Source organism: Pygoscelis adeliae, unplaced genomic scaffold (genome assembly GCF_000699105.1).
Source record: "Pygoscelis adeliae isolate BGI_AS28 unplaced genomic scaffold, ASM69910v1 Scaffold116, whole genome shotgun sequence".
Lineage (NCBI taxonomy): Eukaryota > Metazoa > Chordata > Aves > Sphenisciformes > Spheniscidae > Pygoscelis > Pygoscelis adeliae.
The window spans coordinates 2,787,292-2,814,646 of record NW_008825080.1 but is presented as its reverse complement, the minus strand read 5'-3'; the positions used below and the strand labels follow the sequence as shown (position 1 = coordinate 2,814,646).

The following is a 27,355-nucleotide window of genomic DNA, read 5'->3' as shown; positions in this document are numbered from 1 at the left end:
CTGTCCGTGTCTGTCCGTGTCCTTGCTGTCTTCCTCGATGTGACCGACCGCCCGGTGTCCTTGCGGCGCCCGGAGGTCGGGAGCTGGTCGAAATGGCAGAGGAGTTCCGCCGTGCCCGGCGTGGCGGGCAGCGTTTGCCTCGCTGCCAGGGAGCCGGAGAGGGCGATGGCGTCTTCCATCGCCAGCACGGTCTTCCCAGAGATTTGCACCCCTTTGCCCCATCCTGTATCCTGTAGCTTTTCCTCTCCGTCCCCTCCCCAAGATCTGTTACTTTTCTCAGGGGGTACATAGATACTCTTTCACTGATTCCTCGAAATAATGCTGGAAATTGCTTTATCATTTTTGGTGGCTCTTTGCTGTTTGTTTCTTTAGTGCAGAGACCTGTATTGAAAGTCCTGTATTTGACCCAACGTCTAGTTGAAGATATGTGCATGTGTTTACTTCTGTGCATGTCACAGGACTTAGGTTTTTGTAAGGCTCCCTTCTAGTCAGGAGAAAAAATATAGTTCAATGCCATTAACGATGATTTGGAGGGTTTGCTTTTCTATGCTACTTAAATCTTTACATATAAACATACAGACAGCATAGTTTCAGTAAGTCTTTTAAATCTGTGAGGTCTTTTTTTTGTATATATGTATGTGTGTGTATATATAAAACCACACAGAGAAGGCTATATATACACCCATATAGAGAGAAAGGAGGACTACGGCCATACTTTTCTTTCCCACTTTTTATGCTCTGACTGTCCCATCAGTTACTCTGCTTCCTCCCTCTTAAAATGGCACCTGTTTTACAGTGCTGAAGATTAATCCTCAGTCTCATAAAAATGCTTTGGAATCTGTGAATATGGATTTAGGAATTGCTCAACACTAATGCAGAAACTTTCTGTTCATGTTTGACTGCTTATTTCTGCCCTTCTTTTAGTCCTCTCTGGTGTTGACACAATTGTTGCCCGTGCCATGTGGTAAATTGGATCAGTCAACTGGTTCAGGTTAAAAATAATTTTGTTTATTTTAAAGTTTTACCACTCTACCTTCTAAGCAGTTAATTCCAGAACAAATAGTAGGAGATAGCAGGGGTGGGAATGAACAGCATGGAAATGTGAAGTAGGGACTCTTAAGTTGGCATTTCTTCCAGGAAGTTTCTTCTTTGATATAGTACCTTAGGTTTCTTCCCTGCCACAGAGGGAGACTGAAGAATTAGTGTCCCTTAACAATTTCAATAAGAGGGAGGTTGAAGATATTTGCCTGAGGGGGACTGGAACTTGTGCTTCACGTTCCGTAGGAGAGTGACCTGATCATAAATCTGCAGGTTTCTTGGGGAAGAGGCAGGGAAGAGCAGTCTCTCTTATTTGAAGTTTTACGCATCTTTGCGATCATTGCATGTTGGAAGAGTGAGAATAAAATTTTCCTTGGAACAAGGAAAAGATGTTTCAGAATAAGATCGTTTTGGCAGTATGAAGGAACAGTTAAGGCTGTCATTCATTGCAAAATTTTTGTAAAGTAATTAATTATTTTCTTGATGAAGTAGGCACTGAAACTTACATCTTTCCTCTTCTCAGTAACTGTTTTATACAAAAAACATTGTTAAGCAGCCGCTGCAGTCTGCCTACTTGGAAGGGAGAATCAAAGTACATTGTACAAAGTACAGTTTAGAGTCAGGGCTCTAAATTTTAAATTGAAGATGTCTTCCTGCAGCTCATAGTGAGCTAATAAAAATAGCTAGAGGTGTATGGGAGAAAGTGTATCTTTTGCTTCCGTACTTTCTATTGCTTCTTGAAAGCAGCTGTTTGGTTTGTTTTCTTTTGTGGATACCTTTCTTATATACCGTATAATCCTTTGTATTTTACCAGAAATCTAGATGACTCCAATACCATAAATTTCAGTAGACAGGTAGATGCCTCAAAGCTTGGCAGTATACAAATCCCATTTCTAGCTTTAGTATCTCACATTTCATTTTGTAAAAAGGGGATAAAGGAACTTCCCTACCTCACAGAATTGTGAATCGTCTTCTAATACAAACGGGTTAAGCTTATTTTCTAGTTATAATGATAAGCAACTATCCAAAAGCCTACTTCTTTGAGAAGCCAATGGTTTGCAGCATATCTTGCAATTGGATATACAGATCCTGTGATACTGGTTTCCTTTCAGAAAAGTGTTTTGGCAGATACAGTTTGTTTATATTGCACAGTTTGGTGCAGGTAGCTTCTTTGTTACAGTAAATTCAGAGTATATTTTTCGTCTTTGTCTAATTTATTATTGGAGTAATCTGTGTATTTGTCAATCTGTAGAAAGAATGTACTATACCAGTATGCTAGATGTGTGTCTTAAAGTAAATATAGGTGTTAGAATTACTAACAATAGAAGTTAACACTGTTCTTAGGAGATGCATCTAAGAAGATGCTGGAATTGTCAGCTGTGAGGGCATTTGAATGATTCTTCTGTCACTTCAGCACTATGCTTTTGTTTACTCAGATTCAGAGTAAGGTTTGATCAGGTTTGGTACAACTTGGTTAAATTAGTTTCATGTTATCTGCCTAAATTAGGTTATGAGAGTAATATGGCTTATTGTTTGAGCACTGTGGGATTAAAGTTAAAACCTTCAAGTGGTAGTTTTATTTGCAGTGTTTTTTGCAGATTTTTGCATGTGGAACTTCTGATGGTTCTCCAGTTTTCAGAAAGTCAGTTACAGAATAATATAGCTGTCCTCTGATTTTGAAAACAATTCCCAAGATCACTTTCCAGTAGTCACAAGAGAGATTCTATTCTGATTTCCATGAGTTATATTTGGTTCTTACAAATATTATGACTCCTCTAATGCAAAGATTGCATTTATCTGTACATGTTTAAGCACTTCAAATTATGCATGCGCAAGCTGCTTGATGATTCTGAACTGGTTACTGGTAACAGTAACAATGAAATAGGTGTTCAGTCCAAAGTTAACAGAACATGCAGCAACATGGCTCATATCTTTATGAAGTCCTGTGTGCCTCGTTTAAATCACTGAAGCAGTGGTTACTGAGTCCATCATTATTCTGTCTGGTGGTGAGCCTAACAGACCATCAGCAGATGGCTTGAGCTGATACAGAAAGTAGAAGTGCCTCCTTTGCTTAGATCATAGTTTTGAAGCTTTCATGCTGTAAGATCTGTCAAGGTTTCAGGAGCTTGAAATTATATTGAACATGCTCTTCTGAGTTTGACCTCTTCAGGAGGAAAGTTGTACCTTGCTTGTCTTACCTAATTCCTTCAAATTTTACCTCTTAGTGATCTGCAGCCAAAATTTGATTAAGGGGATTAATTTAAATAATACAGTTATATTTCTTTAAGTTTCATGTGAATTGGAGGAAAGCAGAGGAGGGACTTTTAAATGTCTTTGTCTTGGGAAAGATTGCAGTGTCTCCTTGCATTAGAAAATATGGATAGGTGGAGCTGGGAAAACAAAACTTCAGACAAATTTCTACTGAACTGGGAATCAGCTATTTGTTCCAAAATCACTTAGTATTTCAAAGAGTCCCTTTATTTCACAAGGGGAACTTTGCAGTCAGGATACGAAGATACTAATTTCTGTTGCAGAAGCAGAGTATTTTGTGTGTGCAGGTGTAATGCCTGGCCACACAGTCTACATTTCATGATAATGGCTTGTTCTTGTCACTTTTCAGTGATAAATGATGATTCTTCAAAATGTATTACCTTCCTCTTGTAATTCTGTTGTAAAGACTCTGAATATGATAGCAAATGTTTTGCTAGTTCATCATAAATGGATACCTGAGGTTATGAAAGCAAAGAATTATGGACATTTGTGTAGTAGAAAGCCTGTTATTCAATTCATGCTATATGCTCAAGAGAATGAGGAAACCTGGGATGCCATTTAAATCTTATTCTTCAGTTATTGTATACATAAGCAAGCTTCCCCCCCAGTAAAAAGAGGGGGAAGCCATTTTTGTGGGAAAATAAAGGACTTAATAAAATATAGAAGAAACCTGTTTCATTTTCTGTCTTGCTTTTTCATGAATAATAGAGAAAATGTTTATTAACTTTTCAAAAAAAGTTTTTTTGTTTTCCCCTCAAGATAACTAGCTTACTCTCTTGTGTTGTTGTTTGTTTTGGGTTTTTTTTTTTTCCCTTTTTCAGAATAGTGTTGGCTTTTTGTTGCATGTTCATGCTAAACCGTATGTTAAAATAGGGCTTAGTAGACTTCACAGATCTAGATCTGGGTAGACCAGAGAGCTACACAAAGATGCACAAAGCTCTGACTGCATCTGGTTAATAGAAGCACTGTTTAGCCAGTGTTAGTGCCAGCCAGTGTGGCATTTTTGTCAAGTTTGGCGTAAGTATCATGTTGCAGCAGTTGTACTATTTACTATTTCATCCAGCTGTAATGTGTGTCTGGTACTTACGCTCATATACTGTGCGGGATAATGTACATGTGGTGGTGTCAGGTTCAGACACATCAGAAGCTTTTGTTTTCATTAGTAAAAAAAATAGTTCTGCAGCATTTAACTTCATCAAAATTAATTCCAATGGCTAACTGCATCTGCAAACAGTACCTGGAATAAAATTTCAAGATAAGACCAGGGGAAAAAGGTTTTTGAGGTCTTTCCCTTGCTGTATAAGTGGTGTTTATACATAGTTTCATTTTTATTCATGGAGAAGAAGACCTTTTAAAATATGTATTTAACTTGAATTTCACAATTTTATCTTGAATATTTTGTTTTTAATGCATATCAGAGAAAGTACAGTGAATCAGACTATCTTACAACACAATAGTACAACTGTGAACTGAAATGCGGAATAAAATTCCAGGGAGTTTTTTGGTCATAAGATTGTGGTGATATGGAGGTTTGGAGCAGACTCAAGGTGAAAGATGTGGAGAGGCAAATGGACATAGCGAGGGGAAAAAAGATGAAAAACATTGCAGTTTGTACACTTAATGACCATAAGTTTAAAAACAAAACCCTGGGCAGCCATGAGCGTTTGTCTGATCTTGCAGACAGCCTGAAGCAGTAGTTTGGGAGAAGTAGATGTTTCATATATCTAAGTGTATAATTAATTTAAACCCCATTCCCTTTGACTCTGTCCACACTGTTCAGATAATGATTGTGTGGGTAAGAGAGGGTCTAGCAGCCAAATCTTGCATATTCACTGTGACTGAAAGCATCATCAGTGGTTATTTTTTATAGTCATATGTCCTTTGATGATGATCTGGTGTCTCGCTCTTGTGTCGGAAGGCCCTCTTTCCCCCATCAGTTTTGCATGCTTTGAGGGAGAGAGGAGGAGATTTCTAACAAGCAGGATGACTTGAGTCCTTTTGTAGTACTTTACATAGGATCTCAAAGTCGTTAATCCATCACTACTTGCTTCTGTCCTGTAAGAGTTGACGGGACAACAGCATACTGTCTTATTCATGACTGGTGTGTTGTTCATGGATATGCATCTTTATTACAAGATCAGAGTAGCTCTTAAACACCAGAATTGTGTTTTAGATTTCCTGCTTTTGGCTTCTCTGTTTGGTATTATGGGAAGTAGGGTGTAGGAGTGCTCACGGTTTCCTTTAAAATGGAAAGAGGAAGCTTTGGAAAGCCCCCATGGAGGAGTGAAGATGTTGGATGTAATGAAACACTAGAGCAGTAGCATGTTGCTGTCAAAGTGAAGAATTCTATCACAGATTAGAGAAATGAAAAAGTGAAAAAGACCACGTATCATGTAGTTTAGCCTTCCTCTAATGCACAACTTGTCTCCTAGTGAGCTAAGATCAAGATCAAGATTGTTCTTAAAGTTGTATGGGATTCCCATAATGTTTCTTAAAGTTCAAGTGCTTTCAGTATTGGTCTAGGTGAGGAAGAGGATGGGTAGAAAGACATGAAAGTAAGAGGGGCAGAAGCGGAAAAGAGGTTGGGAGAGCCAAAGTTTGAGAATGGGGGCAAGGGAGAGATGTGTTGTTCTGGAAATGGCTGTCTTTCTAATGTAATTATGGAGAACTAAGTAGAGCAGGTGTTATGACAGCAAAATGTTCCTGATGAGGCTTCTTAAATTGCTTGTTCATTATTGAGCATATAACCTGGAGTGACTTATTTTGATTACATTTGGTTCCTTCACTTTTGGAATTAGAAACCCAAAGTGGGAGGAATGACAGCCTTTTCAGCAAGCGAAGGTTTAATAGAAACAAGCAGACAGATGTTTAAGGTATGTTTGTGTTGAAAGATAACTAGTAAATAAGCGATGTGCTTGCTTCTGCACTAGAACAGCTGAAAGCTCTTCTTACCAGCTCTGTCGCAACTAGTCATTGTGGGCTCAGAACTGCAGGTGACTTACCTGAAGTTTGACATATCTTTAAAAAAAGCATTATTGCATGCTAGAATAACTTTTTCCCTAAATCTGCTGATCTGAGAACCTAATAATCTTCTCTCTACTTTGAAGTTATGAAGAGGAGTGGAGATATGAATAAAAACCCCAAACTGCACCAAAACAAAAAAAAAACCCAAACAAAAAAGCCTTGGAGGGTAGAGGTGAAGTTTGTTGGCACTAGTATCCTAAAACAGAAGGACATAATACTTCACTTCAGGGACTAAACAATTTAAAATAGGTTCTGATACTGCATTTGAAAATGACACACATTTTGTTTTCAAAACAACCCCAAACTTTTTTTATAGAAAAGGCTTTCGTGTTGGTATTTCCTAATACCACATATTTGGTATCTCGAAGTTTGAGAGACATGTACTTGTAGAATTTGCTACAATGGCTTCAAGCACATTTTTTTGTCAAATAAATAAAGAAATTGATAGAAAGATTATGAAATGCCATATGGATACATGGAGAAGGGGAATTCGAATGCCAGCTGTCAATAGATAGAATTTCAAATCTATGTTAACAAAATAATAAAATTTGCTTTAGTGGTGGTGGTTTAATATATACTGTTTAGCAGGTTTAACTCATACTAGAAAATACTACTTTTTGGGTTACAAAAATGACCTTGATGTTGCCTTAATGTAGGTTTGAGCATTGTGACTCAATTAACCTTGTTATTCCATTACACATCTCAACTTGATGCAATATTTATATATGATTGGAAAAGCCCAGAAGACAGTTGGGTTGGGTTGTATTTCTGACTGATAGGAACTGTCACTTTCAAAGCTGTTCTTCACAAAAACAGACACTATCAAAATGCGCCAGTGGGATTCAGAAGTTAAGTTCCAGAACCCAAAGTAACTTGAGAATTTAATTGATACCATCTACCTCAGTAACATGCTTCTTTGGCCTTTCACTCACAACTAGACACAAGCAAAATCAGTATCTGATATTTCTTTTTTTGGGAAGAAGTAAACGCAAATCAAATCAACAGTAGGATTGTTAGACCAATGTAGTAGATCTTCCCTGTGGCACTGTGGGAAATCTTGCTTATTGTTAAGCACATGCTGATGAATAGTGAGGACGGAAACACTAATTACAGTTAATATGGTTGATATTTTTAACTTATCTGCGTTCTCAATTTTGAATGTTGCTTTTGGTGACATCTTTGTAACACATCCTCTGGATAAATCATCTGCTTAGTATGGTAATAATTTCTCATCATCCCCAACCTTGTGGCTGTTTCTGTCTTTTTTTTTTTTTTTTTTTTTTTTAAAAAGGAATTTGTGAACTTTAAGCATGCTTGCAAACAGTTTTAGGCATAAGGTGAATTTCTGGAGATACAAAGGCAATGTCACAATTTAGTTCTATCTGGGACTAACACACAGTCTTGTTCATCGTTACTATGTTTTATACGATTCTTTGTGATGCAGGAAAATATCTGTTCTTAAACTTGTGCATTTTTCATTCTTTGAGAGTGAACCATGTCTGTTGTTTGTTTGGGGTTTTTTTGGGGGGGGCGCTACCATAGGGCCTGAAACTAAATTTTTAGTGTTTTGGGAAAAACTAGAAATTAAAGGTATCCCTCCCTGCCAGGCAGCTATTGATTTTTCTGCTGTTGGCCAAATGGTTTGTCATAGATGAAATTGTCTGTTGTAAGAGATTGAAATTATGAGAGGCTTATATAGTCAGCGGGGGAGCTTGAACCTACTGACAAATAGTTTTTAAAAAAAAAAAAGTTTAAAAAAATCTTCTTTTATACTAATAGTTTCAGTAAATTTGTATAATCCCTGAGAGTTTATTGTTTTATGCATTCTATCCCTGTACATGTTTTCATTCTCACGACAATACAGTGGATTTTGATAAGCTTTTTAAACTCTTTTGTAAGAATTTGATTCTGAGTGTGTTACAAAGTATACCTCCAAACTGTCTTAAGATCACATCCTTTATTGTTCCTAATAAAAGATATTGTTAAACTAGCAGGAGGCAAGCTGAACATTACCTTCTTCAGAATGCATATTTCCTAAGAAATGAATGGCATATGTCTGAGTTTCGAAGTGCAGTTGTTCCTTCCTGGCAGTATAACAGTATGTTTAGGTACCATTTTGTTAACAAGCCACTTTCTAGCTGCAGTAATTTTTGTCTGTCTTAATCTTCCCTTGACCTGTGACTGATGTTGAGGAAGTAAATTAACTTTTGACTCAACTAGGCAGGCTGTAGGCAGCTCCAGAATGTGTGTGGGCAAACAATTCTTGGAGCTGCTTATTCTTGGAGTGTTAACATGGAAAATTTCATAAACAGTTTCTATTCATTATTTTTTAAAAGTCAAATTTGATGTATTTTATATAAAATACTTGAAGACATTTTTATTATGAATGTATACTCTATGTAAATGCTTCTTCTGATGTTGTCATTTGCTGTTAGGCTAATGAAGTAACGTTCTACTGAATGTTAGTGATGCCATTTGTATTAAAGTCCAAACCAAAATTTTGTTGCAGAGGATAACTGTTCATTTTTTAATCTTTTCTATATATTTCAGTAGTTTTAAGTAGAGATTTTTATGGGTATTGCATCTGATGTCAATAATGTTCAGAAGTACCATCTCTCATTATAAAACCAGAGATGTATTTTTTGGCTATTTAAAGACCCAAGAACAAATAAGTGGCTTACTACTTTCAGTAGAACCACTGTATTTTACATGAAGGAAAAAAACGCAGAGCTCTTCATGCGGTAGCTTTGACTGTTCTGTCATATATTCAAGGAGTATTTGTATATGCTGTGTAAGTTATCTGAAGGGAAATTCTGCAGCAGTGATGTTTTGTCATATGTCAGTGTTGATTGTGCCTACCAGAGAAAGAGACAAATAATCTGAATGTTGTTGTCTGAACTGGAATTCAAGAATAATGTTTGCATTTGAAGCACCGTTTTTGCCTTAAGGGTTTATTCCACTTTAGAAAAGATTGAGCAATGGCAAGGCTAGCAGTCTCCGTTCAGAGAGCTAATAGCTGCTCAGATAGTAAGAATATGAAAAGAGACTAGCAAAAGGAAGGAATGGTACCAGTGGAGGAGAGGATCAGTGTATAAGTAAGAGTACAAGAGAACACACAAATAGGGTAGCTGATGAGGTTATTTTTATTCTCAAAGGTGAGTTTTCCAAAAATGTTTGTATTTACATTAATAAATAGCAGTAAATGGAAAGAAAATGAAGTAAGATAATTATAGAACAGCAGGGCACTCAAGCTTTCTTTTAAAGCAGACTTCATTTAAGTAGCTTGGCAGTTTCATTATATTACTCTTGTAACACACAATAATTTATCCTTTATCAATTCAAAGAATTATTGTCCCAAGACTGCAGATGCTGATACAGTACTCTAGAAGAAATTACCTTTTTTTTTTAATGCCTAAACTAGTGCCATGTAACTGTTACTTGCACTTGCATGTAGAATAGCAGTTAAAGTTTTGATGTGATAATTTTTTTAAAACTTCTGTTGGAGACTTGCATAAGTTGCTTACATTGCAGCCAATCACTTGTTTTAAGCTAAAGACGGATGTGTATTGTAGAAGCTAATTAATCACACTGGTACCCACAACAAAAAAACTGTGTGGTTAGTATCTTTTTAAAAAGAGGTCAGATTTAAAATTTGTCATTATAGAGAGACTACATAAAAATTAAGTCCTGTGCTTTGGTTGCAAAGTAATGAGGCTGAAAAACAAGTGGAAATATATTGCATACACTGGAAAAAAACTGAATTTGATAGGAATTAATGACTAGCAAAGTGTCAGGGAGCAGCAAGGGCTGGCTGCTCCTGAAGGTAAGGCAAACTGGAAGCTGAGGGTGATCCCAGAAGGGACAGTGCACTCACTGACCAGGGCACAGTCCCACAGCATCTATATATGAGGCGAGCTTGGGTGCTGGTGATAGGGTCCATTAACAGTCTCAGACACAGTGAAGTCATGAGCGAGGTCCAGGGTCCATCCGGGGAGTCCAGTCAGGAGCAAAAGCAACCAGAGACAGGTTTGGAGACAAGCTGCAACGTGTGTCTGAAGTCCATCCAGGCAACAGGGTCTGAACAGGACTGGAGTCACACTGCAGCTTGGGCCAGGGGTCTAGCCAGGCTCGGAGACAGGAGCTAGAGACAGGGCTGGAGGCAGGTACACTTAATGATGTCGTTCACGCAAGGGCTGAAGACCAAGAGCTGAGCTTAAATGGAGCTCCAGGGCCACAGGCAGGGGGTGTTCACGGAGGCCCTGGGTGATGCTGGTCACAGCCATTAAGACCTGTTAGTGGCCTTAGGGTCCTGATGCATGGTCTGACAGAGTTTGTCTTCAGGCTGTTAATAGAGCACAAGCTGACTTGAAAACTCAGATTATAATCTTGCGTGTGAGGCGGCACCATTGGTGTATCTTCTCTGCATGTAACTCAGTAGGCAAAGATTTACTGAAATATCGTGGGGGTTGTTCCACTCAGAGGTGTGTGAACAGGAAGTTGGAAATATGTCAAGAAAGGGATGATGTGAACAGGCAGAAGAATTAAAAAATGGGCTGTGGTGTGATTAAGGTGTGTGATATAATGGAGAGTAGCTAAGGTACCTGATAACTGTGGAATGGCAACAGTTCAAAGAGGAGTTGAGGACAAAAGCTTCATGTCAAGAAGGAAATTGAAGAGTAATGTGGCTGAGACAAGGCAAAGTTGACAAAGCAAGGGTGAAATAAAATCATACACAATAATATTAGCTAGATTATCCCATTCTCATCTAGAACAACTGCTGAGAGCATACAGTTCTGAAGTGACCTGCTTCTGTATGTCACATTCCATTTGTGGGGCATTTGGCTGTCTTTAAGTGGCTTTTACGAAGTACTACAAATACAAATGAATAGATAGCTCTTGAATACATTTTTTTCATAGCTGCCCAACAACCAAGGCTTACTAGCCAAATAGCTTCATTGACTTTTGTGAGCCATTATAAACCAAGATGTAGTTTTCCAGTAACACTTTAAAGGATTCTTTTTCGTACTATAGTTTAGTTCAATAGTTTACAGTTCAGGTGTTTGAGGGCATTAAATAAGAAATAAGTTGCCTTTATTTATATGCCATGTTTTACAGGCCTTGCTATTACCTGAGATTATTGGAATAAATATTACTTAAGCCTTTAAGTGCAGTCAAATAGAAAGACTAAATCAAGAGGAAAGGATAGGGATGAAATGCAGGACCATGCTATGCCATAAACCAGTTTGCAAACACAGAGGAATCTTTACTCATTTTTTTGTTTAATTTTACATGATTCAAAGGCTCTTGTTCAAAATGCATAAACTTCCCTAAGACAGAGGTGGGTTGTGGAACATTAGTTTCATTCCTCACAGTTTTGGAATTAAGCCCTTTGACTTTTGTTGTTCTTACTATAAAGAGAGCACAGTTTTTAGTTATTGTCTAGTTGTATGAATGCCTGAATGTGTATGTGTGGGGAGAAGTATTGACATTTAGAAAGCACAAACAGAGCAAGTGTGTCACCTGTGTATTTTCTTACTCCCTACATAACTTTTCCCTCTTCCTTTTTAACTTTATTAGGCTTTCTGACTAGATAATGTCAAATTCAGTTGATATAGTCTGTGCAGCATTTCTGGTAGTATTTGCCTTTTGGCTGACTTGCCTACAAGAGGTTTCCGCTGGTTCGTGAGGAACCTGCTGTTCTCAGATTGTGATCTGAGGTTAATTTCTAAGACTAGGTCTTCTGGTTTGGAGAGTAGCATGTAATGAAATTGCTGATCAGCAACTGTACAGGTGGCAGTAGTTCAGACCTCCTGTCACCTGACAGCAGTTGGACATCTTATAAATTATCTATTCTTTGCTGTAAAAGTAGCACACCAGATCTCTTTTCATAATGAGTTTTATGATTTCTACTACAAAAACTTTTAAATAATTTGGGGTCATTTTATTCTTAATGTGTTAAACCCGTCTCTCAAAAGTGTTTCTAGTCTGCTGTAATCTGGGAGAGACCGCTGGCATACTGCAAATCACGTTCATACGGGGGTCTAGAAGCACTGGCATGACTTTGTTCAGAAGTTTAGTTGCAAATAATTACTGAGTTTACATCCAAGTACATTGAGAAACAGCCTGGTATCAACCTGGGACTTGCAGAGAACTGTTTCAGGATGTGCAGCCCTTGCTTGCTGGTGTGCTGGCTTGAACCCAAGCTAGCTCTGTGTGTTTTTGCCTGAACTATTCCTCCGCTCAAGCCGTTTTCATTGTGTGTATGCTTGTGCCATGCATGTGCCCATCTAATTAATGCTTCCACAAGGCATAGTGCTCAAAAGCATGGTGGAGGCACCTGTGTCGCTCTACAGGAGTAGGCTGAGCCTGCCTGTGCTTACTGTCTGGATGTTGCGGAGCCTTCTGATGGGTTGTGCTGGTCAGTGTTGCTTGCCCGGTGGTGTCAGCTTAATTAGCTGGCTAGAGAGCAGCTCAGACAGGCCCTGTTTGAGTCAGGGGCAGTGCAGGCTTGGCACTAAGTCAGAGCTAACCTTCCTCATTCCTTGTTGACCCTGGGAAAGCTGTTTAAATGAAGTAAACTGATGGTGGGCAACTCAAGCCGTGTCTTAACAGAGCTGACTTTTGTCCTGGGGACTTAACTGTTGAGTGCCAGGAGTGGCCATAGTGCTCTGGTCCTACGGTAGTTCTGGAAGGACTACGGCTGTGTTTGCATAGTGCTGTGGTTCAGCTGATACCTTGGTTGTCTGTAGATACGTCAGTAGTGTTTTCCTATCTGTGGGATGATTAAAATATAACCTAAAATAACTAAAATTTGATTGTTTTCTCCTTAACAAAGTATTTACTACTTGAAAACTTAATTCATTTAATATTTCTAAAGGCAGGGGAAATAAACATTTAGCTTTGAACATGCACACTGTTACAAGCCACAAGTCAAATGCTTTAAAGTTATTTTCGTGTTTATTCAGTACATTTATATGACCGTTGCTTCTTTTCGGAATGGAGACTTGCCTAACAGAAAAGCACAATCAGTTCCTGCCCTGTTTTCCAAACACACACCTGAAAAATATATGTATATTTTGCATATGAACTTTTTAGCAAGTAGAAACAGTGTTTATGTATTTCTATTTTGATTTTTTTTGCCACTTAATACAGAAATTTCAGTAGTTTAGATTAAATAAATTGGTATTCCTTTCATCCATTCAGAAACAAAATTTACTGTGTTTATAATTTAACATCATTTTGTAGGCAAAGGAAAAATTATGATGTGCCCATATTGTCTGAGAATGTAACTGTTTATAAATGGGGAACTTGCTTTTCCTCCAAACCCAAAAGTTACTCATGCAGTTCATACTACAAAATGGAACTACATGGTCTCCACAGGCAGTGTTTGGCATTATATTCCATATTTTCTTTATCTTGGGATGTAATAAGAATAGTAAATGTATCCTGGTAAAAATAAAATACCATTGACTGTTAAGTTTTTATCACTTCAATTACAATAGTGAATCTAATACCAAGGAAGTATTATCCCACTCTATTTAAAGTTCACCTCTCACAAGTTCAACTTTACAAGCTGTCTTTATAAAAATGCATTATATTGGGGCTGAATACTGTGATCTGTGCTATATTTGACATTATATAATAGGCAATCACTGATGTCTGTGTTTTATATGAGAGAACATTATACTGATTTGTTTTTAGTCTACTTAATTGCAGTGTGTGCCCAGGTTGGATGCTGTGGAAGTTCTGAGCTGGCAGTGTTTCCAGTGGTTCTTTTTGTTCAGAATTTAATGTCTTTATGGTGGCTGTACACTGTGAAGCTTATATTATTCCTGATAAATGCCATAATATTAAAAAAGGTTGGTTTTCTAAGAATGATTATCCGTTCAATGTATTGAATGGTTCGTCATGGCTTCTGCATATATGTATATTCACACCTACTGGTGCCCTGGTCATTCAGTATCAGAATACTTAAAACACCATTTAGACTTCTTAATGAGTGTCTTCATTTTTCATGAGGAACATGAGGTTTTCTTCAAGACTTTGTTTCATCTCTATGTTGTGTTCTGATTACCTTCTTTAACATATCTCCAGCAGTTGACCAAAAGGGGGTGCTAATAGATCAAACAGTCAGATGTGTGGCATAAAGAGATTAAGGGGCCTTTTTTTGTGCAATGAATTAAATCTCAGCTACTGAATTAGATCAGGTGAATACAAGTTTTTGCATCTGGGTGTTGTGTAACATGCAGGTCACAGCATTGCTCTTTGTGGAAGGCAAATTCATGCCTTGTAAATATGGCTGCTTCTCACCTTCCACTGGGCTTCTGGGGGATTCTTTGCGACATTTCCAGAGGCTCTGTGGCAGGCATTCTCTTCTGTAAGACTTCCGTATATTTTTCTGTTTATGTGGTTAAAAACCAAAAGCATATGGGGTTAAGCACAGGTTATTTAGCAGGTATTTAAGAAGCTCAAATTTATTGAATTTTAGAGACTGAATGCAGATATTCAAAACTGCCAAGGTAAATGTTCAAGTCAGATGCCTTAATATCCTTCATCCTGATATCACAAAAGACTTTAGCTGTCCATTTTTTTACTGTTTGGTTTCTCCAGTTCAGCAGAACTGGTTAATGGCGTTAACAGAGCTGGGGCCTGTAATGTAAGAAGGGAAGAGGAGACATAAGTATGTCCCCTGAAACAAGGAACTCTGCTACGTCTTTATCCCACAGTAGGATAAGATGGTTGAGAGACTCGATACTGGTGTGAATATTGTAATGAAGACTGGAGTACGTCCAATGGCTTCTCAATGGACCCCTCTATTTGTGTAGCAGAGATGTGGAACCCATTTGTGACTTTGCTGGAACAGCAGATGACAGTGGAAGGGGAGTACATGCTTCTCATGGGAGACACATAGTTAGATGATCACAGCATTTGTTTTTCCAGGATATGCGATACCTATAGAAATTTTTGAACTCTACAAATTCACATTTTCACTAGTAGTTATCATTAATTCATTCCGTATTACTGAGCTAATGTAAGAGTATTTTTACAAGTATTTAATAAGAAGACTGTGTAGCGTAGTCTTCGCGAAATTTCTACTCCTCTCTCTACACAGTATAAAGGACATTTAGATTTACTGTGAGACTCTAAAATAACAAATTATAGCCATAACCCAGTCTAGATGCAACGTTCAGGTCTATAATGTCTCGCTACAGAACTGTACACTGTGGAAGAAAAAGTGACCTTAACCTTTTTTAAATTCCTAGCACCAAAACCCAGAAATATCATTAAAGTGTATTTTTTTATAGCAGATATTAAAGCAGAGTTCATGCTGAAGCTGGGCCACGATCAGATTGATGGTAAAGACAAAATTGTATTATACAAAGTTACATTTTAAGTGAACTGTAGAAATGAGTATAATGAAATGATAATAAATGATAGAAATGATTAAATGATAATAGTGTAAAATGATGGTACAGGATCATGTAGATCAACTTTAAGGAATTTAAATGCACAACACAATGGCATGGGATGGGGAGAAAATACCACTTTCATAATTGCAAACCAAATGACAATTTGAGTGGTGGTCTCTGTAGCCAAAGGAGCTGCTATTTGTTCATGCCAAGTTATCCGTGTTTGTGGAAACACAAAGACACCTCTGTATTTGTGCGACAGACTAACATGTAGAGAACAAAGAAGGAATCTTCTATTAAGAGAGTGACTAGGAGATTTGAGAGAGGGAATATACTTGGGGAGGAGGACTGTGATGCCAGATGCATCTGAAGGAAGAGGCCCAGAAAGACAAACTTCAGCAAGAGGAAAAATTTGCTGTCTTGAGTCCCTGTGGACTAAGCGTGGCATCTTCACCAGCCATACAGCCAAGCCTCCTTGATGAAAGAAAAACTTTTTAGGGACTAGAAGGCCTTGTGAAGGATTGGTTATAATCCAAGAAGCTGCAGATTGGATTAGCTACATACATTAATGTGGGATACTGTGGGAAAGTATCTGCAAGATCATAAAGAACATGGCTGACTTTTTTTTATGAACCTTAATTTTACTTTTGTCTGTGTAATTTTGAAGGGTTTTTCTTTTAAAAGGCTTACTATTCTAATAAACCCAGGCTTTTACATTTAAAAGCTTGTTTGTTCATCACTAGGGAGCTCACTATAAGAAAAATGTTTGGGCAGATCCACAGTGGAGCTGTGGCCAGCTTGGAGTCTTGTCACGCTTTGTTTATTAGGTAGTAACTGTGAAGGAGGTTTGTCTGATCTGTGTTTTGAATGGGACATTAATGAGCCTAGAAGGACATTAATGAGCCTAGAAGATAGCAGGGTTTACTGTTGCTAGCTATTACATGTAAAACCTTCTGTATAGTTTCTGAACTTTAGAATTATATTTCTGGTCTATGTATTATTATTTAAAGTATTCTGTGTACAGTAATTTTAAATCAGAGTTTGATTAGTCTTGGAACAGGGTAAGAAATGGAACTTCCTGCTCTTAAGGCCTCATCCCAAGATGTTTCAACAGGGGGGAAAAAAAAACATAAGCAGTCAAAAAGAGGCAAAACAGGATAATGTGGACCCATATTTCTTACAAAGAGAAAGGAAGAAAGCAGATTACCTTTCTGGAGGTCAGTAGTAGAAGAAAGGAAGAGAATCTTGTGAAAACGGAACTGTAAAAAGTATGTTTTATACCTTTGCAAGTTTATCTGTCACAAAAGCTACCTAAAGGTCAAGGTGGATGTGGGCAGAGGCAAGTATTAATTGGGAATTTTGTGCGAATTACTTTACTGTTGAGGACAGAATAAAAGGTTTTAATTGAGTGGTCACTTAAGTGATTTAGATTGCATATTTATTTGATTTGAAGGTAAAATAAGTGTTGTAAAGTTTATACAATTTCTAAGGGGAAACTTCAGTGATGAAATACTACTTGTCACTGTGGGAGTTTGAAAAGAGGATTGTGTGAAGAAGGTCTGTTTCCTGGTTATCTCCTCAGTTAAGTGCCTGACATTAGGGACAAACTTGCAATGAAACCTGTTGAAAATTAAACAAACGCTCTGGGAATCAAGTAACACTTGCTATTAACTTCTACATAATAGTATTTCAGATCACATGGTATTTCAGAGTTGTTGGTATTTCTAAGCTCCAGGTTACTTTCCTATGAGAGATGCAACAAATGGAAATATCAACAGCCTGTCACCTTTAAAGCAATACTTGTGTTTTATGTATTTTTACACAGAGGGACCTCCATGGACTTACAGTTCACATTCCTAGTCTAGTCCAAATGCCAGTTTTCAACCACTTTTCAAATAGAAAGTTCTTAAGGAAAGTATGTTCTTTCCAACTCATTGCAGTCCAGGGACAGGCAGAAGGCTGGGCATTTAAGAAATGTATAAGGTTGCAAATTCCAGTAACAGTTGGGCTTTTTCCAGAATGGTGTAGTGAAGAGAAATGGCTTTGAAAAATGTTGAAGAGGAGCAGAAGTTGACTTAGGCTAGTAAACAGTTTGTCTGCTTTTGTAGACAAAGAGCTAAAACATCATGGAGAGCTGTAAGGTGTGATGCCTTGCAATTTATCCCAGTTGACAGAGACATCTTGTATAAAAAAATCATCTCCCTCCGTATGCAGTGTAGAGGCATCTCAGAGAGACATTCTGCCCATCTTTAATTTGGTGGGATTTTTACCCTGCTCTTGCTTATTAACTGTAATGGTATGAAATCTCTTTAATTTTTTTTCCTGCAAATACAGAAATTTCCAAAATGAGCACCGATCTGAGTAAAAATGATGTCAAATGACATAATGCTGAGTGGAAATAATTTTGGAAGGGCATGGCATTTATACTTTTCAAAGCTGATTAATGCTTTTCCAAATGAAAAAACAAACAAACAAACAACCAAATTCAAACTGAATTGTGCTAAATTGTGTTCCAAATTGCATTTGTATTACAAGATCAATATTACATACTGATTCTGATCAACCTTATTACTTAAATCCTGGCATACTCAAATCTTTACGTATTCATCAGACCTTTCCACAGAGCAAGGTTCAGAGAACTTCTTGATTCATAGTTCAGATTATTTTCTATCCAGAAAGGACCAATTTGATTGCATAATCCAATGTCCTTTGGCTATATATTAAGTAGTGTAGTGAACACTGTATCACATGAAGTTCTAGAATACCTGCAGAATACTACTTTGACACTAAAATTCCTGGAGTGGGGGAGAAACTAATTTTCATATTACAATGTTTTTGCCTTGTTTAAGGTTGGAAATTTTGCTGCTTCAGCTACTTACTACTGGTACTCAAGTGTAACGCTGCTGTTCTGAAGGCTTTTAGGATAACTTCTCTCTTGGTGTGTTTTTGAATAAGAACCATCTAAGAACCATTTCTTATAGCATTCTGCAGTATCTGTCTATTCTGTTTTTATGATGTATTGTTTTACATGTACAAATTAAAAAATGACAGCAGTGTTGATCCAGAAGCTCTCTGGGACACAGATTTTGGGCTAACAGAGTAGTTATCATTTTGATGTTTATGAAATTCTTGTGCTCCCTTGCACTTGAAAACGTCATCTTGTTCTTCAAAGTACCCTTCCAGACAGATTTTGTCATTTTAAATAGCAATAGATGTGTCTGTCCATGTCACAAAGTTAGGTGATTCTGTAAACTTTGTGCTTTGAGTTTGTTTTTCGTGATGTCAAGATTTTTTGAAGTTGTTATTGGTAAATGGAAGGTAATTTAGTAGAGTGTAATCTGTGTTAGCAGTATTGACTTGTGGGAATCTGCATTTCGAATATTATTGAACTGAACTTTGTTCCAGTTGTTTAGTTTTATAAGATTTTTGTGGCTTTATAGTCACTAATTTCAAATTCCTTTCTAATGTAGGTTTTACCCCCTAAGAACTTTACCATGCTAATATTGTCTGAAAATTGAATGCTTGTTTAGTTAATTTGTTAAACTCAGTGCAGATAGATTAATTAAATGATCAAGTTCATATCTTCAAAATACATTCTCACCAGAATCAACAAAAATTAGGGAGGGATTTGAGATTAGATGACATGGTAGATGCATGTGTTATGGAGACTGTTCCCCCAGTTAGGTCTGCCATGTTTCCATGGCTTGGTAGGATGCGGTAGAAGATACTCTCTTTTAATTCTACAGGTTTTAAATGATTGTGTGCAAGTTATCTGGTCCTGAGACACCTTTCACATTATTGACTATTTAACAGTTATAGTTTATGTGGGGAGGGGTTAGTTTGGATAGTATTGCAGATTTTCTGAAAGTCTTGGAATTTGGCTTTAAAAACTGTGGTGTTTTTAAAGGCACTTATGGATGGTTTCCTCAAAAATTGGGTAAACATTACCAATAGCGTTAAATTACTAGAAGTATGGTTGTAAGTATCCCATAGGCAAAATCTCAAAGTTCATTTGCATCTGCAAGCATGTCTGGCTTCCCAAATTAGGTAATCTTCTGAAGAATAGTTGAAATGGAAGTGACTTAGTGCCTCTTACTGTTCAGTTGTCTATATTCTTGCATTTTTGTGCCTCATTTGTTTAAAATGACCTTAATTAAGTGAAACACACTATTAGCTCAGAGAATTGGGCTTTTTGGCTTGTTTCACTTGCTGTTGCATTATTTTGCCAAAAGATGATTTGTACCCAAAGGGCCCAATCCTGACATTAGTGACATAATGCAAATTAAGGGCAAATTTTACTACTTAATGTAGTGATGTGGAATTGGGTTCTGTGTTTCCATCTGTACCTTACAGGTTTAGTAGTTACGCAAGAAGATTAATCATATTTCTTGGAAACAAATAAGCTGACCCATACTGATTTAGAAATGAAGCAAAATAGTTGTGAGCTTTGCCCACTCAAAACCAGAAAATTTTGTTTGAATTATCAGCTTAGGGTTTGTTTTGTTGTTTTTTTGTGTTTTTTTTTTTTTAATTTGTTAATATTCTGTTGTTAAAGTGTAGAACTGGAGCTTTACCATTACAAATAGATTTAGGATTTTTTTCCTCTGATGCCATCATTTTAAGGATCAGAGTTGCAGAATGCTTGCAGCAGCCTTGTATTTTTCTGTCTGTTCGTGACAAACCAGCTACTGTACATTCATATAGAGCAGTACAGTCCTTGCCACTGGCAGTCTGTCTGTGACAGAGAGCCTGTAGGCTGACATAAAGTGCAGCCTGTTGTGAACTGCTAAGTGGGAGTCTGCCAAAAACTCAGCAGACAGAACTAATTGGGGAGAAAAAGGATTTTTGTGCCCTCATCTCTCCCTCTTCAATTTTTTTTACAAGACGGATATTGTTAAAGTAACTTGTTTATGTAAGATTTGTCTGCCTCTATTTTCTCATTGCATGAATCATTTTTTAACTTCAAGTCTTGCACCGCAGGTCACTGAGCACTTCCACATGGCGGCTGGCACAGGACCAAACTCGAGACACGCAACTCATCACAGTTGATGAAAAATTGGTAAGGGTTTTCTACTGCATACTGCTATGATACAGCCTTCAGGGTTATTTCTGCACAATAGGCATTCAGTATGGTATTCTGCGTTCTTCTAGGAAAGCCGTATAAATGTGAACTACAAAGCAACAATCCTTCATACATTTTTAAAAGGGGAACATTAGTAAAACATAAGTATGTGAAGGAAATATGGCATTCAAAGTGTTAAGCAATATAAAATGATGAGTACCTTGTTTATTATTATTATATTATGGCCAAGGACTAGTATGAGCTGTAATTTATAACAAGTTTGTTTGAAATTTGGGTATATTTTCTGTGTAGTGAAATTATACAGAATTTGCTGGCTTCCTGAAATTATCTTCATTAGGACCTATATTACTAAAGAAACTGTATAAAGAAGGATCATGCAAGATTATTCTTACTATGCACATATACTCTAGCTTTTGAATATGCATGAAGGTTAGATTACAACTAGGAACAAATGCATAACATTCTTCTGCTAATCAGTAGCAGATCAGAAATTTGGCAATCTTTTCTTGTAAGTTCTTCCATAATGTGTGGTCTGTTACTCTAGATGCAACCTGACACTTATGTTTATAGTATTCAATAGTATAATTTTTTTAAGACTTCTGGGGGGAATGTGTCACAGCAGAAGCATGCTTTTCATTCGTTTTCATATTGCTTTCGAATCTTCAGGAAAAAAATTGTTCCCATCATATGTACCACACAGTTCATATTGTATGTACTTTCTTGTATCTCTGAAGCTATATTAACTACTTAAGAAATATTTGGGATTTGTATTTATAAATCGAACATTTGTAATGAAAACTACAGGCTGTTGGAAAAAAAACCTCACCTAATTTAACAACTCTTTAGGGCTTTTGTTTCGAATGCTTTGTAATATAAATGTAGCAATAATAATTACAGGTAAAAAAATTCAGTTGTTTTGTAAACGTTTTTCTGAATTTAAAAAGTAATAGTATAATTTTAGGTTTAAAAATTAGGCAAAAAATAATACTGTAATCTAGTGAACATTATTATCTTGCTAATCTAGTTGCATAACTTGGGATTCAGGAAATTTCATTTAATGTACAAGAGTTCATGAGTCAGTGTGTAAATAAGATTCACCAAATCAATAGACCTACATTTCCCTAAATGAATTATGAATTGCGTTTGATTATTGTAGCGCTGTTCTTTAACATGAAAAAAAAAAAAACAACCTAAATAGAGTTTTTATAATGCCTGAATTTATAGTATCACATTTCCCTATTGTGATTCAGGTGTTGGATACATAGATCTGAGAGACTACAGTGTGAAGACAGACCCATAAAAAAAATACTCTTCTATCTTCCATTTTGTATTTAAATGTACATTATCCTAAGTTAGGGTTGTACACTATCCTGTCTAGCTATGAGAGTTTATACTTCCAGTCGAGTTAAAGTGATACTAATTTGAAATACAACTAGTCTTCTTCTCTCTATAGTGTTCATGTAAATGAATTGTAAGTGAAGTGGTTATTTCTAATGTCATTATATGTTCTCATCAAGTTGAAGATGCTCATATCATAGTTGCTGGAGTTTTTTTTGAGATCTCATAGTAGCAGCCATTGAATAATTTTGTTTAATTTTGATACATATAATGTATCTAAATGATTGTTTTATCCTCAGTTCTTTCAAGTATTAGGTTAAATGTCAGACTGAATAGTATTTTCCTACAATATTGTGCATGTAGGTGCACATTCTAGATGCACAAGTCTTTTTTTTTTCCAGACTATTGTAGGGTCTGAAACAAAATGATAGAAAATTAGAATATTATTTTTAAATTTTCATTTGTAGATTTAGTTAAGTTTTTGGAGAAGTTTCCATAATGCTATAAAATATCCAATAATTGATGTTCTATTAATGGGCAAAAGTTTATATCCTGTTAGCAAAGAAAATCTTCACAGAGAGGTTTGATGTGGTTTTCAACTCTTTCAGGATTAGGAGTTCTCTAGACACCTGTTAAACCTCATGGAAAAGTAGAGTACTGTATTAACTTATTTTAGGTTGTTGCAGTATATTTCCTAATTTTAAGTAGGATTAATTACAACCCATTAAAACTAATTTAACACATCTATATGTGTTAAATGTGTATAATATAGTGTGTATAGTATAACATGAATTTTCTGGTTTTTAAATAATATTGCTAAGCATAATAAAACTATTATTTTCATGCAAGTTGTAATTAAACTGTGTTCCAGAAGTTGATGCTTAACTTTTAATTAAGAAACACCTGTCCTCTTGTGTTACTGCCAGATACATGCATCTTATTGTTAGAAATCATGAAATCATATTTTGATGGATTTGTTGGCTTTGTCATACTTCCCCCGCCCCCCACCCACCCGCCAAAGCCTGGCATCACCTTATGGGTGGTTTTTATGTGCATATCAGAAAGAAGCAGCAAGAACAGGTGGAAAATGGGATATGGTTATCCTTGTTTGCCTTACTCCTCTTGTAACTTTTATTGAAACTGAACTCTTCTGTGAGTTGATGTTTACAAGGCTAGTAGAGTAACACTGTGGTTATTGAAAACTTTTAACTGCATATTGTAGTTGAAGTAATCTGTCTATTTCCAGTAGTTTTGTAGGCCTTGTATTCCTATGTGTACATGCATAAGCTAGAACTTGATCAACAGAGATTCCTTTGAATTATCTAGAGTCCTATTTGGTTCTGTAAGTGCTAAAATATTCCTTGTCTTGGGAAACACAAATGCAATAGAAGGGGGAAGAGCATCCTGACATTGAATTATTAAGCAGTAGTCGGTCACCTTCTTACTGCAGCCCAGCATGTGTTGACTACAACAGAAAAATGAGTTCTAATGAAATAGTAGAAAATACAGCAGTTTAGACCACATTCATTTTTCATATTAGAAAAAAAGCGGGACTCTTAAATGTAAAAGGAGTTAAATGCACAGCTTGTATAGAACACATGCAAGAAATGATATCTTTGTCTCAGTTTTCAGTGCCTCTTGAATAAAGCTGTTTTCAGTGACTATTGAATAAAATAACTTTTAATGAACAGTTAAATCCGAAGAAAATAACATACAAAATGAACAAAGCTTAACAGAAATATAGTTCTTGCATCACATTGTGAATCTCTAGCCACCAATTAGGTCATATTCCAAGAGTCTGGACAAATAGCTGCGTGAAAAGTAGTCTCTCAAGACCCTGCTTGCATTAGGAAATTTGGGCTATAGAGGACAAAGGCTTTCGGCAGCAAATCTTCCTCAGGTAACGTTCCAAATGATTTAACTGTTTGTGCGTATGGAATAACATAGCTTCCATCATCATTATAAAAAGCTTTAGTGGTTTTGCCTAAAATGGGGGTTTAAACTGTTTTAAATTACTGTGATTTGTTTCAATCGTTGTAAGTATGGTGCATCAATACTGTTTGTTGTAGCTAAAAGTCGTCCAGTTCAGCATGCGTGCTTTAAGCAGGCTTCCCAGTCTCAGTGCTGGTAACGCTGCATTGTGGGTGTTTAGCCTGGAGTTTCTACAGGCTAGGCACTTTTGTGAAAGTTGCTGTCTGTAATTGGAAGGTACCCCAAAATATTTGCCAAGAAAAGGACTTTTGCAGTGGTTAAATGATACCAATATTGCAAGAACGTTTCAAAATTAGAACAACTGCCAGAAAATATCCTTTGCATCTCTAAAGCAGAATATTCCACTGATAATGTATATGCTGTAGCTCAAAGCAAAAATTACTGCAAGAGCAGTTGCGGGATTTGGTCACTGGGGAGATGCTAGAAACATTGTGGAACAGTGGTTAAGGATCAGCTATTAGTTGCAGCCATCTCACAGATGTTTTTGTTCTGTATCAGGCCAAGATAAAATAGGATGAATTGCTACACAGAGTTAAGCGTTCAACAGCAGTGCTATCAAGTGCAATTGAAATGGTATTAAAGTAGTTTTTGCAGCATTGTGAGAACATGTAGGGACAGACTCTATTATAAGCATGATGGGCTAACTACAATGATGCTACTGACATTTCAGCACCTGTCCTGAAATTCTTTTGTTTTGTCTATACTGTTAATTAACATTTTTCAGTAATGGTTCAGAAGTCTCAGTACTGAACCTCAGCAGAGGGCCAGTTTCCTTCAGATTGTAGACAAATTCTACATAACTCACTAAAGATAACATGCATACACCAAATTGGGCACAGAAAATCTGAACCCCTTCTTGAGGATGAGCAGTTCATACTTTTCAGATGATGTTCAAGAGGAGCAGTAAATGCTGTATAATGCAGCAGCCTAGGCCAAAGCAGATTAATAAGTGGATAGGGGATGAGGGAAAGGCTGTGGATATTGTTTACCTGGACTTCAGTAAAGCCTTTGACACCATTTCCCCCAGCGTTCTGGAGAAACTGGCTGCTCATGGTTTGGGTGGGCATACTCTTCACTGGGTAAAAAACTGGCTGGATGGCCAGGCCCAAAGAGTTGTGGTGAATGGAGTTAAATCCAGTTGGTGGCTGGTCACAAGTGGTGTTCCCCTGGCCTCGGCATTGGGGCCAGTTCTGTTTAATATCTTTATCAATGTTCTGGACAAGGGGATCGAGTGCACCCTCAGTAAGTTTGCAGGCAACACCAAGTTGGGTGGGAGTGTTGATCTGCTCGAGGGTAGGAAGGCTCTGCAGAGGGACCTGGACAGGCTGGATCGATGGGCCGAGGCCAACTGTATGAGATTCAACAAGGCCAAGTGCCGGGTCCTGCATTTGGGTCACAACAACCCCATGCAACGCTACAGGCTTGGGGAAGAGTGGCTGGAAAGCTGCCTGGCGGAAAAGGACCTGGGGGTGCTGGTTGACAGCCAGCTGAACATGAGCCGGCAGTGTGCCCAGGTGGCCAAGAAGGCCAACAGCCTCCTGGCCTGTATCAGAAATAGTGTGGCCAGCAGGACTAGGGAAGTGATTGTCGTCCTGTACTCGGCACTGGTGGGGCTGCACCTCAAATACTGTGTTCAGTTTTGAGTCCCTCACTACAAGAAGGACATCGAGGTGCTGGAGCGTGTCCAAAGAAGAGCAACAAAGCTGGTGAAGGGTCTAGAGCACAAGTCTTATGAGGAGCAGTTGAGGGTGGTTTAGCCTGGAGAAAAGGAGGCTGAGGGGAGACCTTCTCGCTCTCTACAACTACCTGAAAGGAGGTTGTCACGAGGTGGGTGTTGGTCTCTTCTCCCAAGTAGCAAGTGATAGGACAAGAGGAAATGGGGTGGATACTAGGAAAAATTTCTTCACTGAAAGGGTTGTCAAGCATTGGAACAGGCTTCCCAGGGAAGTGGTTGAGTCACCATTCCTGGAGGTATTTAAAAGATGTGTAGATGTGGCGCTTAGGGACATGGTTTCATGGTGGACTTGGCAGTGTTAGGTTTATGGTTGTACTCGATGATCTTAAGTGTCTTTTCCACCCTAAATGATACTATGATTCTAATAACTATTGTGCAATCAGTATCAATCTCAGGAGTTTCCTTTTGGCTGTCCAGAGGTAGCAGTTAGTGTCTGTTGTAAGTGTTTACTACTGGATAATCCAAGAGTAGCAGTGTATTAATAGGATTCTCAGAACATGAACCTCTTTAGCAAAAAAGTTGTGGAAAAACTCCAGTCCATTTTTTTCTAGAAGGCTGCATTATTAGCAAACATCACACAGTGTTTTCCAGGATTGAGTCATAGTTTGTTCACCTTCATCCAAATCCCAACTTTGGCAAGGCTTAGAAATTAGTGAAATTGTATAATCTTGGTTTCATTAGAGAAGTATAGACTTTACTATGATAAACAGTGATAATACTGCAGCTCAAAATAAAATATACAAACAAGTGAAAAATAGCCTGGAATGATGAAACTTCTTCAAATCTCAATCTGAAAGTCTACAGTGCTGTGAAACAAAGGACATAGCAAATCAAGCTTTAACATGCTTTTTAAAGTGTGATCATTGCTAGCAGCCTATTCCAAGAACCAAGAGTATATAATGTACTTTACTCTGAAAACCAAAGCAGTAATGTGTTGTAAAATTACGTGCGAGACAGTGTGACATTGCATTTGAAGACTATATAGGAGCTGTTTTTGCAACTCAGTGAAGAGAAACACTTGGCAAAGTATGCATTTATTAACAACAGGCTTACTAGATTTCCTTTTCTTGAAACTACTCTTCAGCCAAGAATTCTCTAAGCATTACCACTGTGTTAGATAACAAGGATATAGTGGATGTTCTATGTTTTGGTTTTTCAAAATGCTGTTAACCCCTTGTGGGTTATTCCTTGAGGGTTAGTTCAAGCTGTTCCCAAAGTAACTTAATGGGATAAAAGAATTCAGAATAATCTTTTCTTCATTTAATCCACTCTCACTGCAGTATTTATTCAACTGGTTACCATAAAGGATTCAGTTCAGGACATCATTCCTCTTTAGATGAAGAATGTAACTTACAAATTTTTGTGCGCCTTATATGTATGGCTCTGTGTTAGGGAGCTGTCATATTCAAAGGGTACAAAGTACCAGGATGGAAATTGGGGGGGGGGGGGGGGGGGGGACGGCGC

At 37.4% G+C, this 27,355-nt stretch overlaps 1 protein-coding gene across 1 annotated transcript in view; it reads left to right on the top strand.

The window, feature by feature from the left end:
• Positions 1-92: 92 nt before the first annotated feature.
• NDUFS4 (NADH dehydrogenase (ubiquinone) Fe-S protein 4, 18kDa (NADH-coenzyme Q reductase)) overlaps positions 93-27,355 on the top strand; it is a 49,789-nt gene continuing 22,526 nt past the window's right edge. The window contains exons 1-2 of the mRNA XM_009326956.1: positions 93-225; positions 20,711-20,802. Of these exons, the coding sequence (XP_009325231.1) occupies positions 93-225; positions 20,711-20,802 (225 nt within the window). The remainder of the gene's footprint in view (positions 226-20,710; positions 20,803-27,355) is intronic.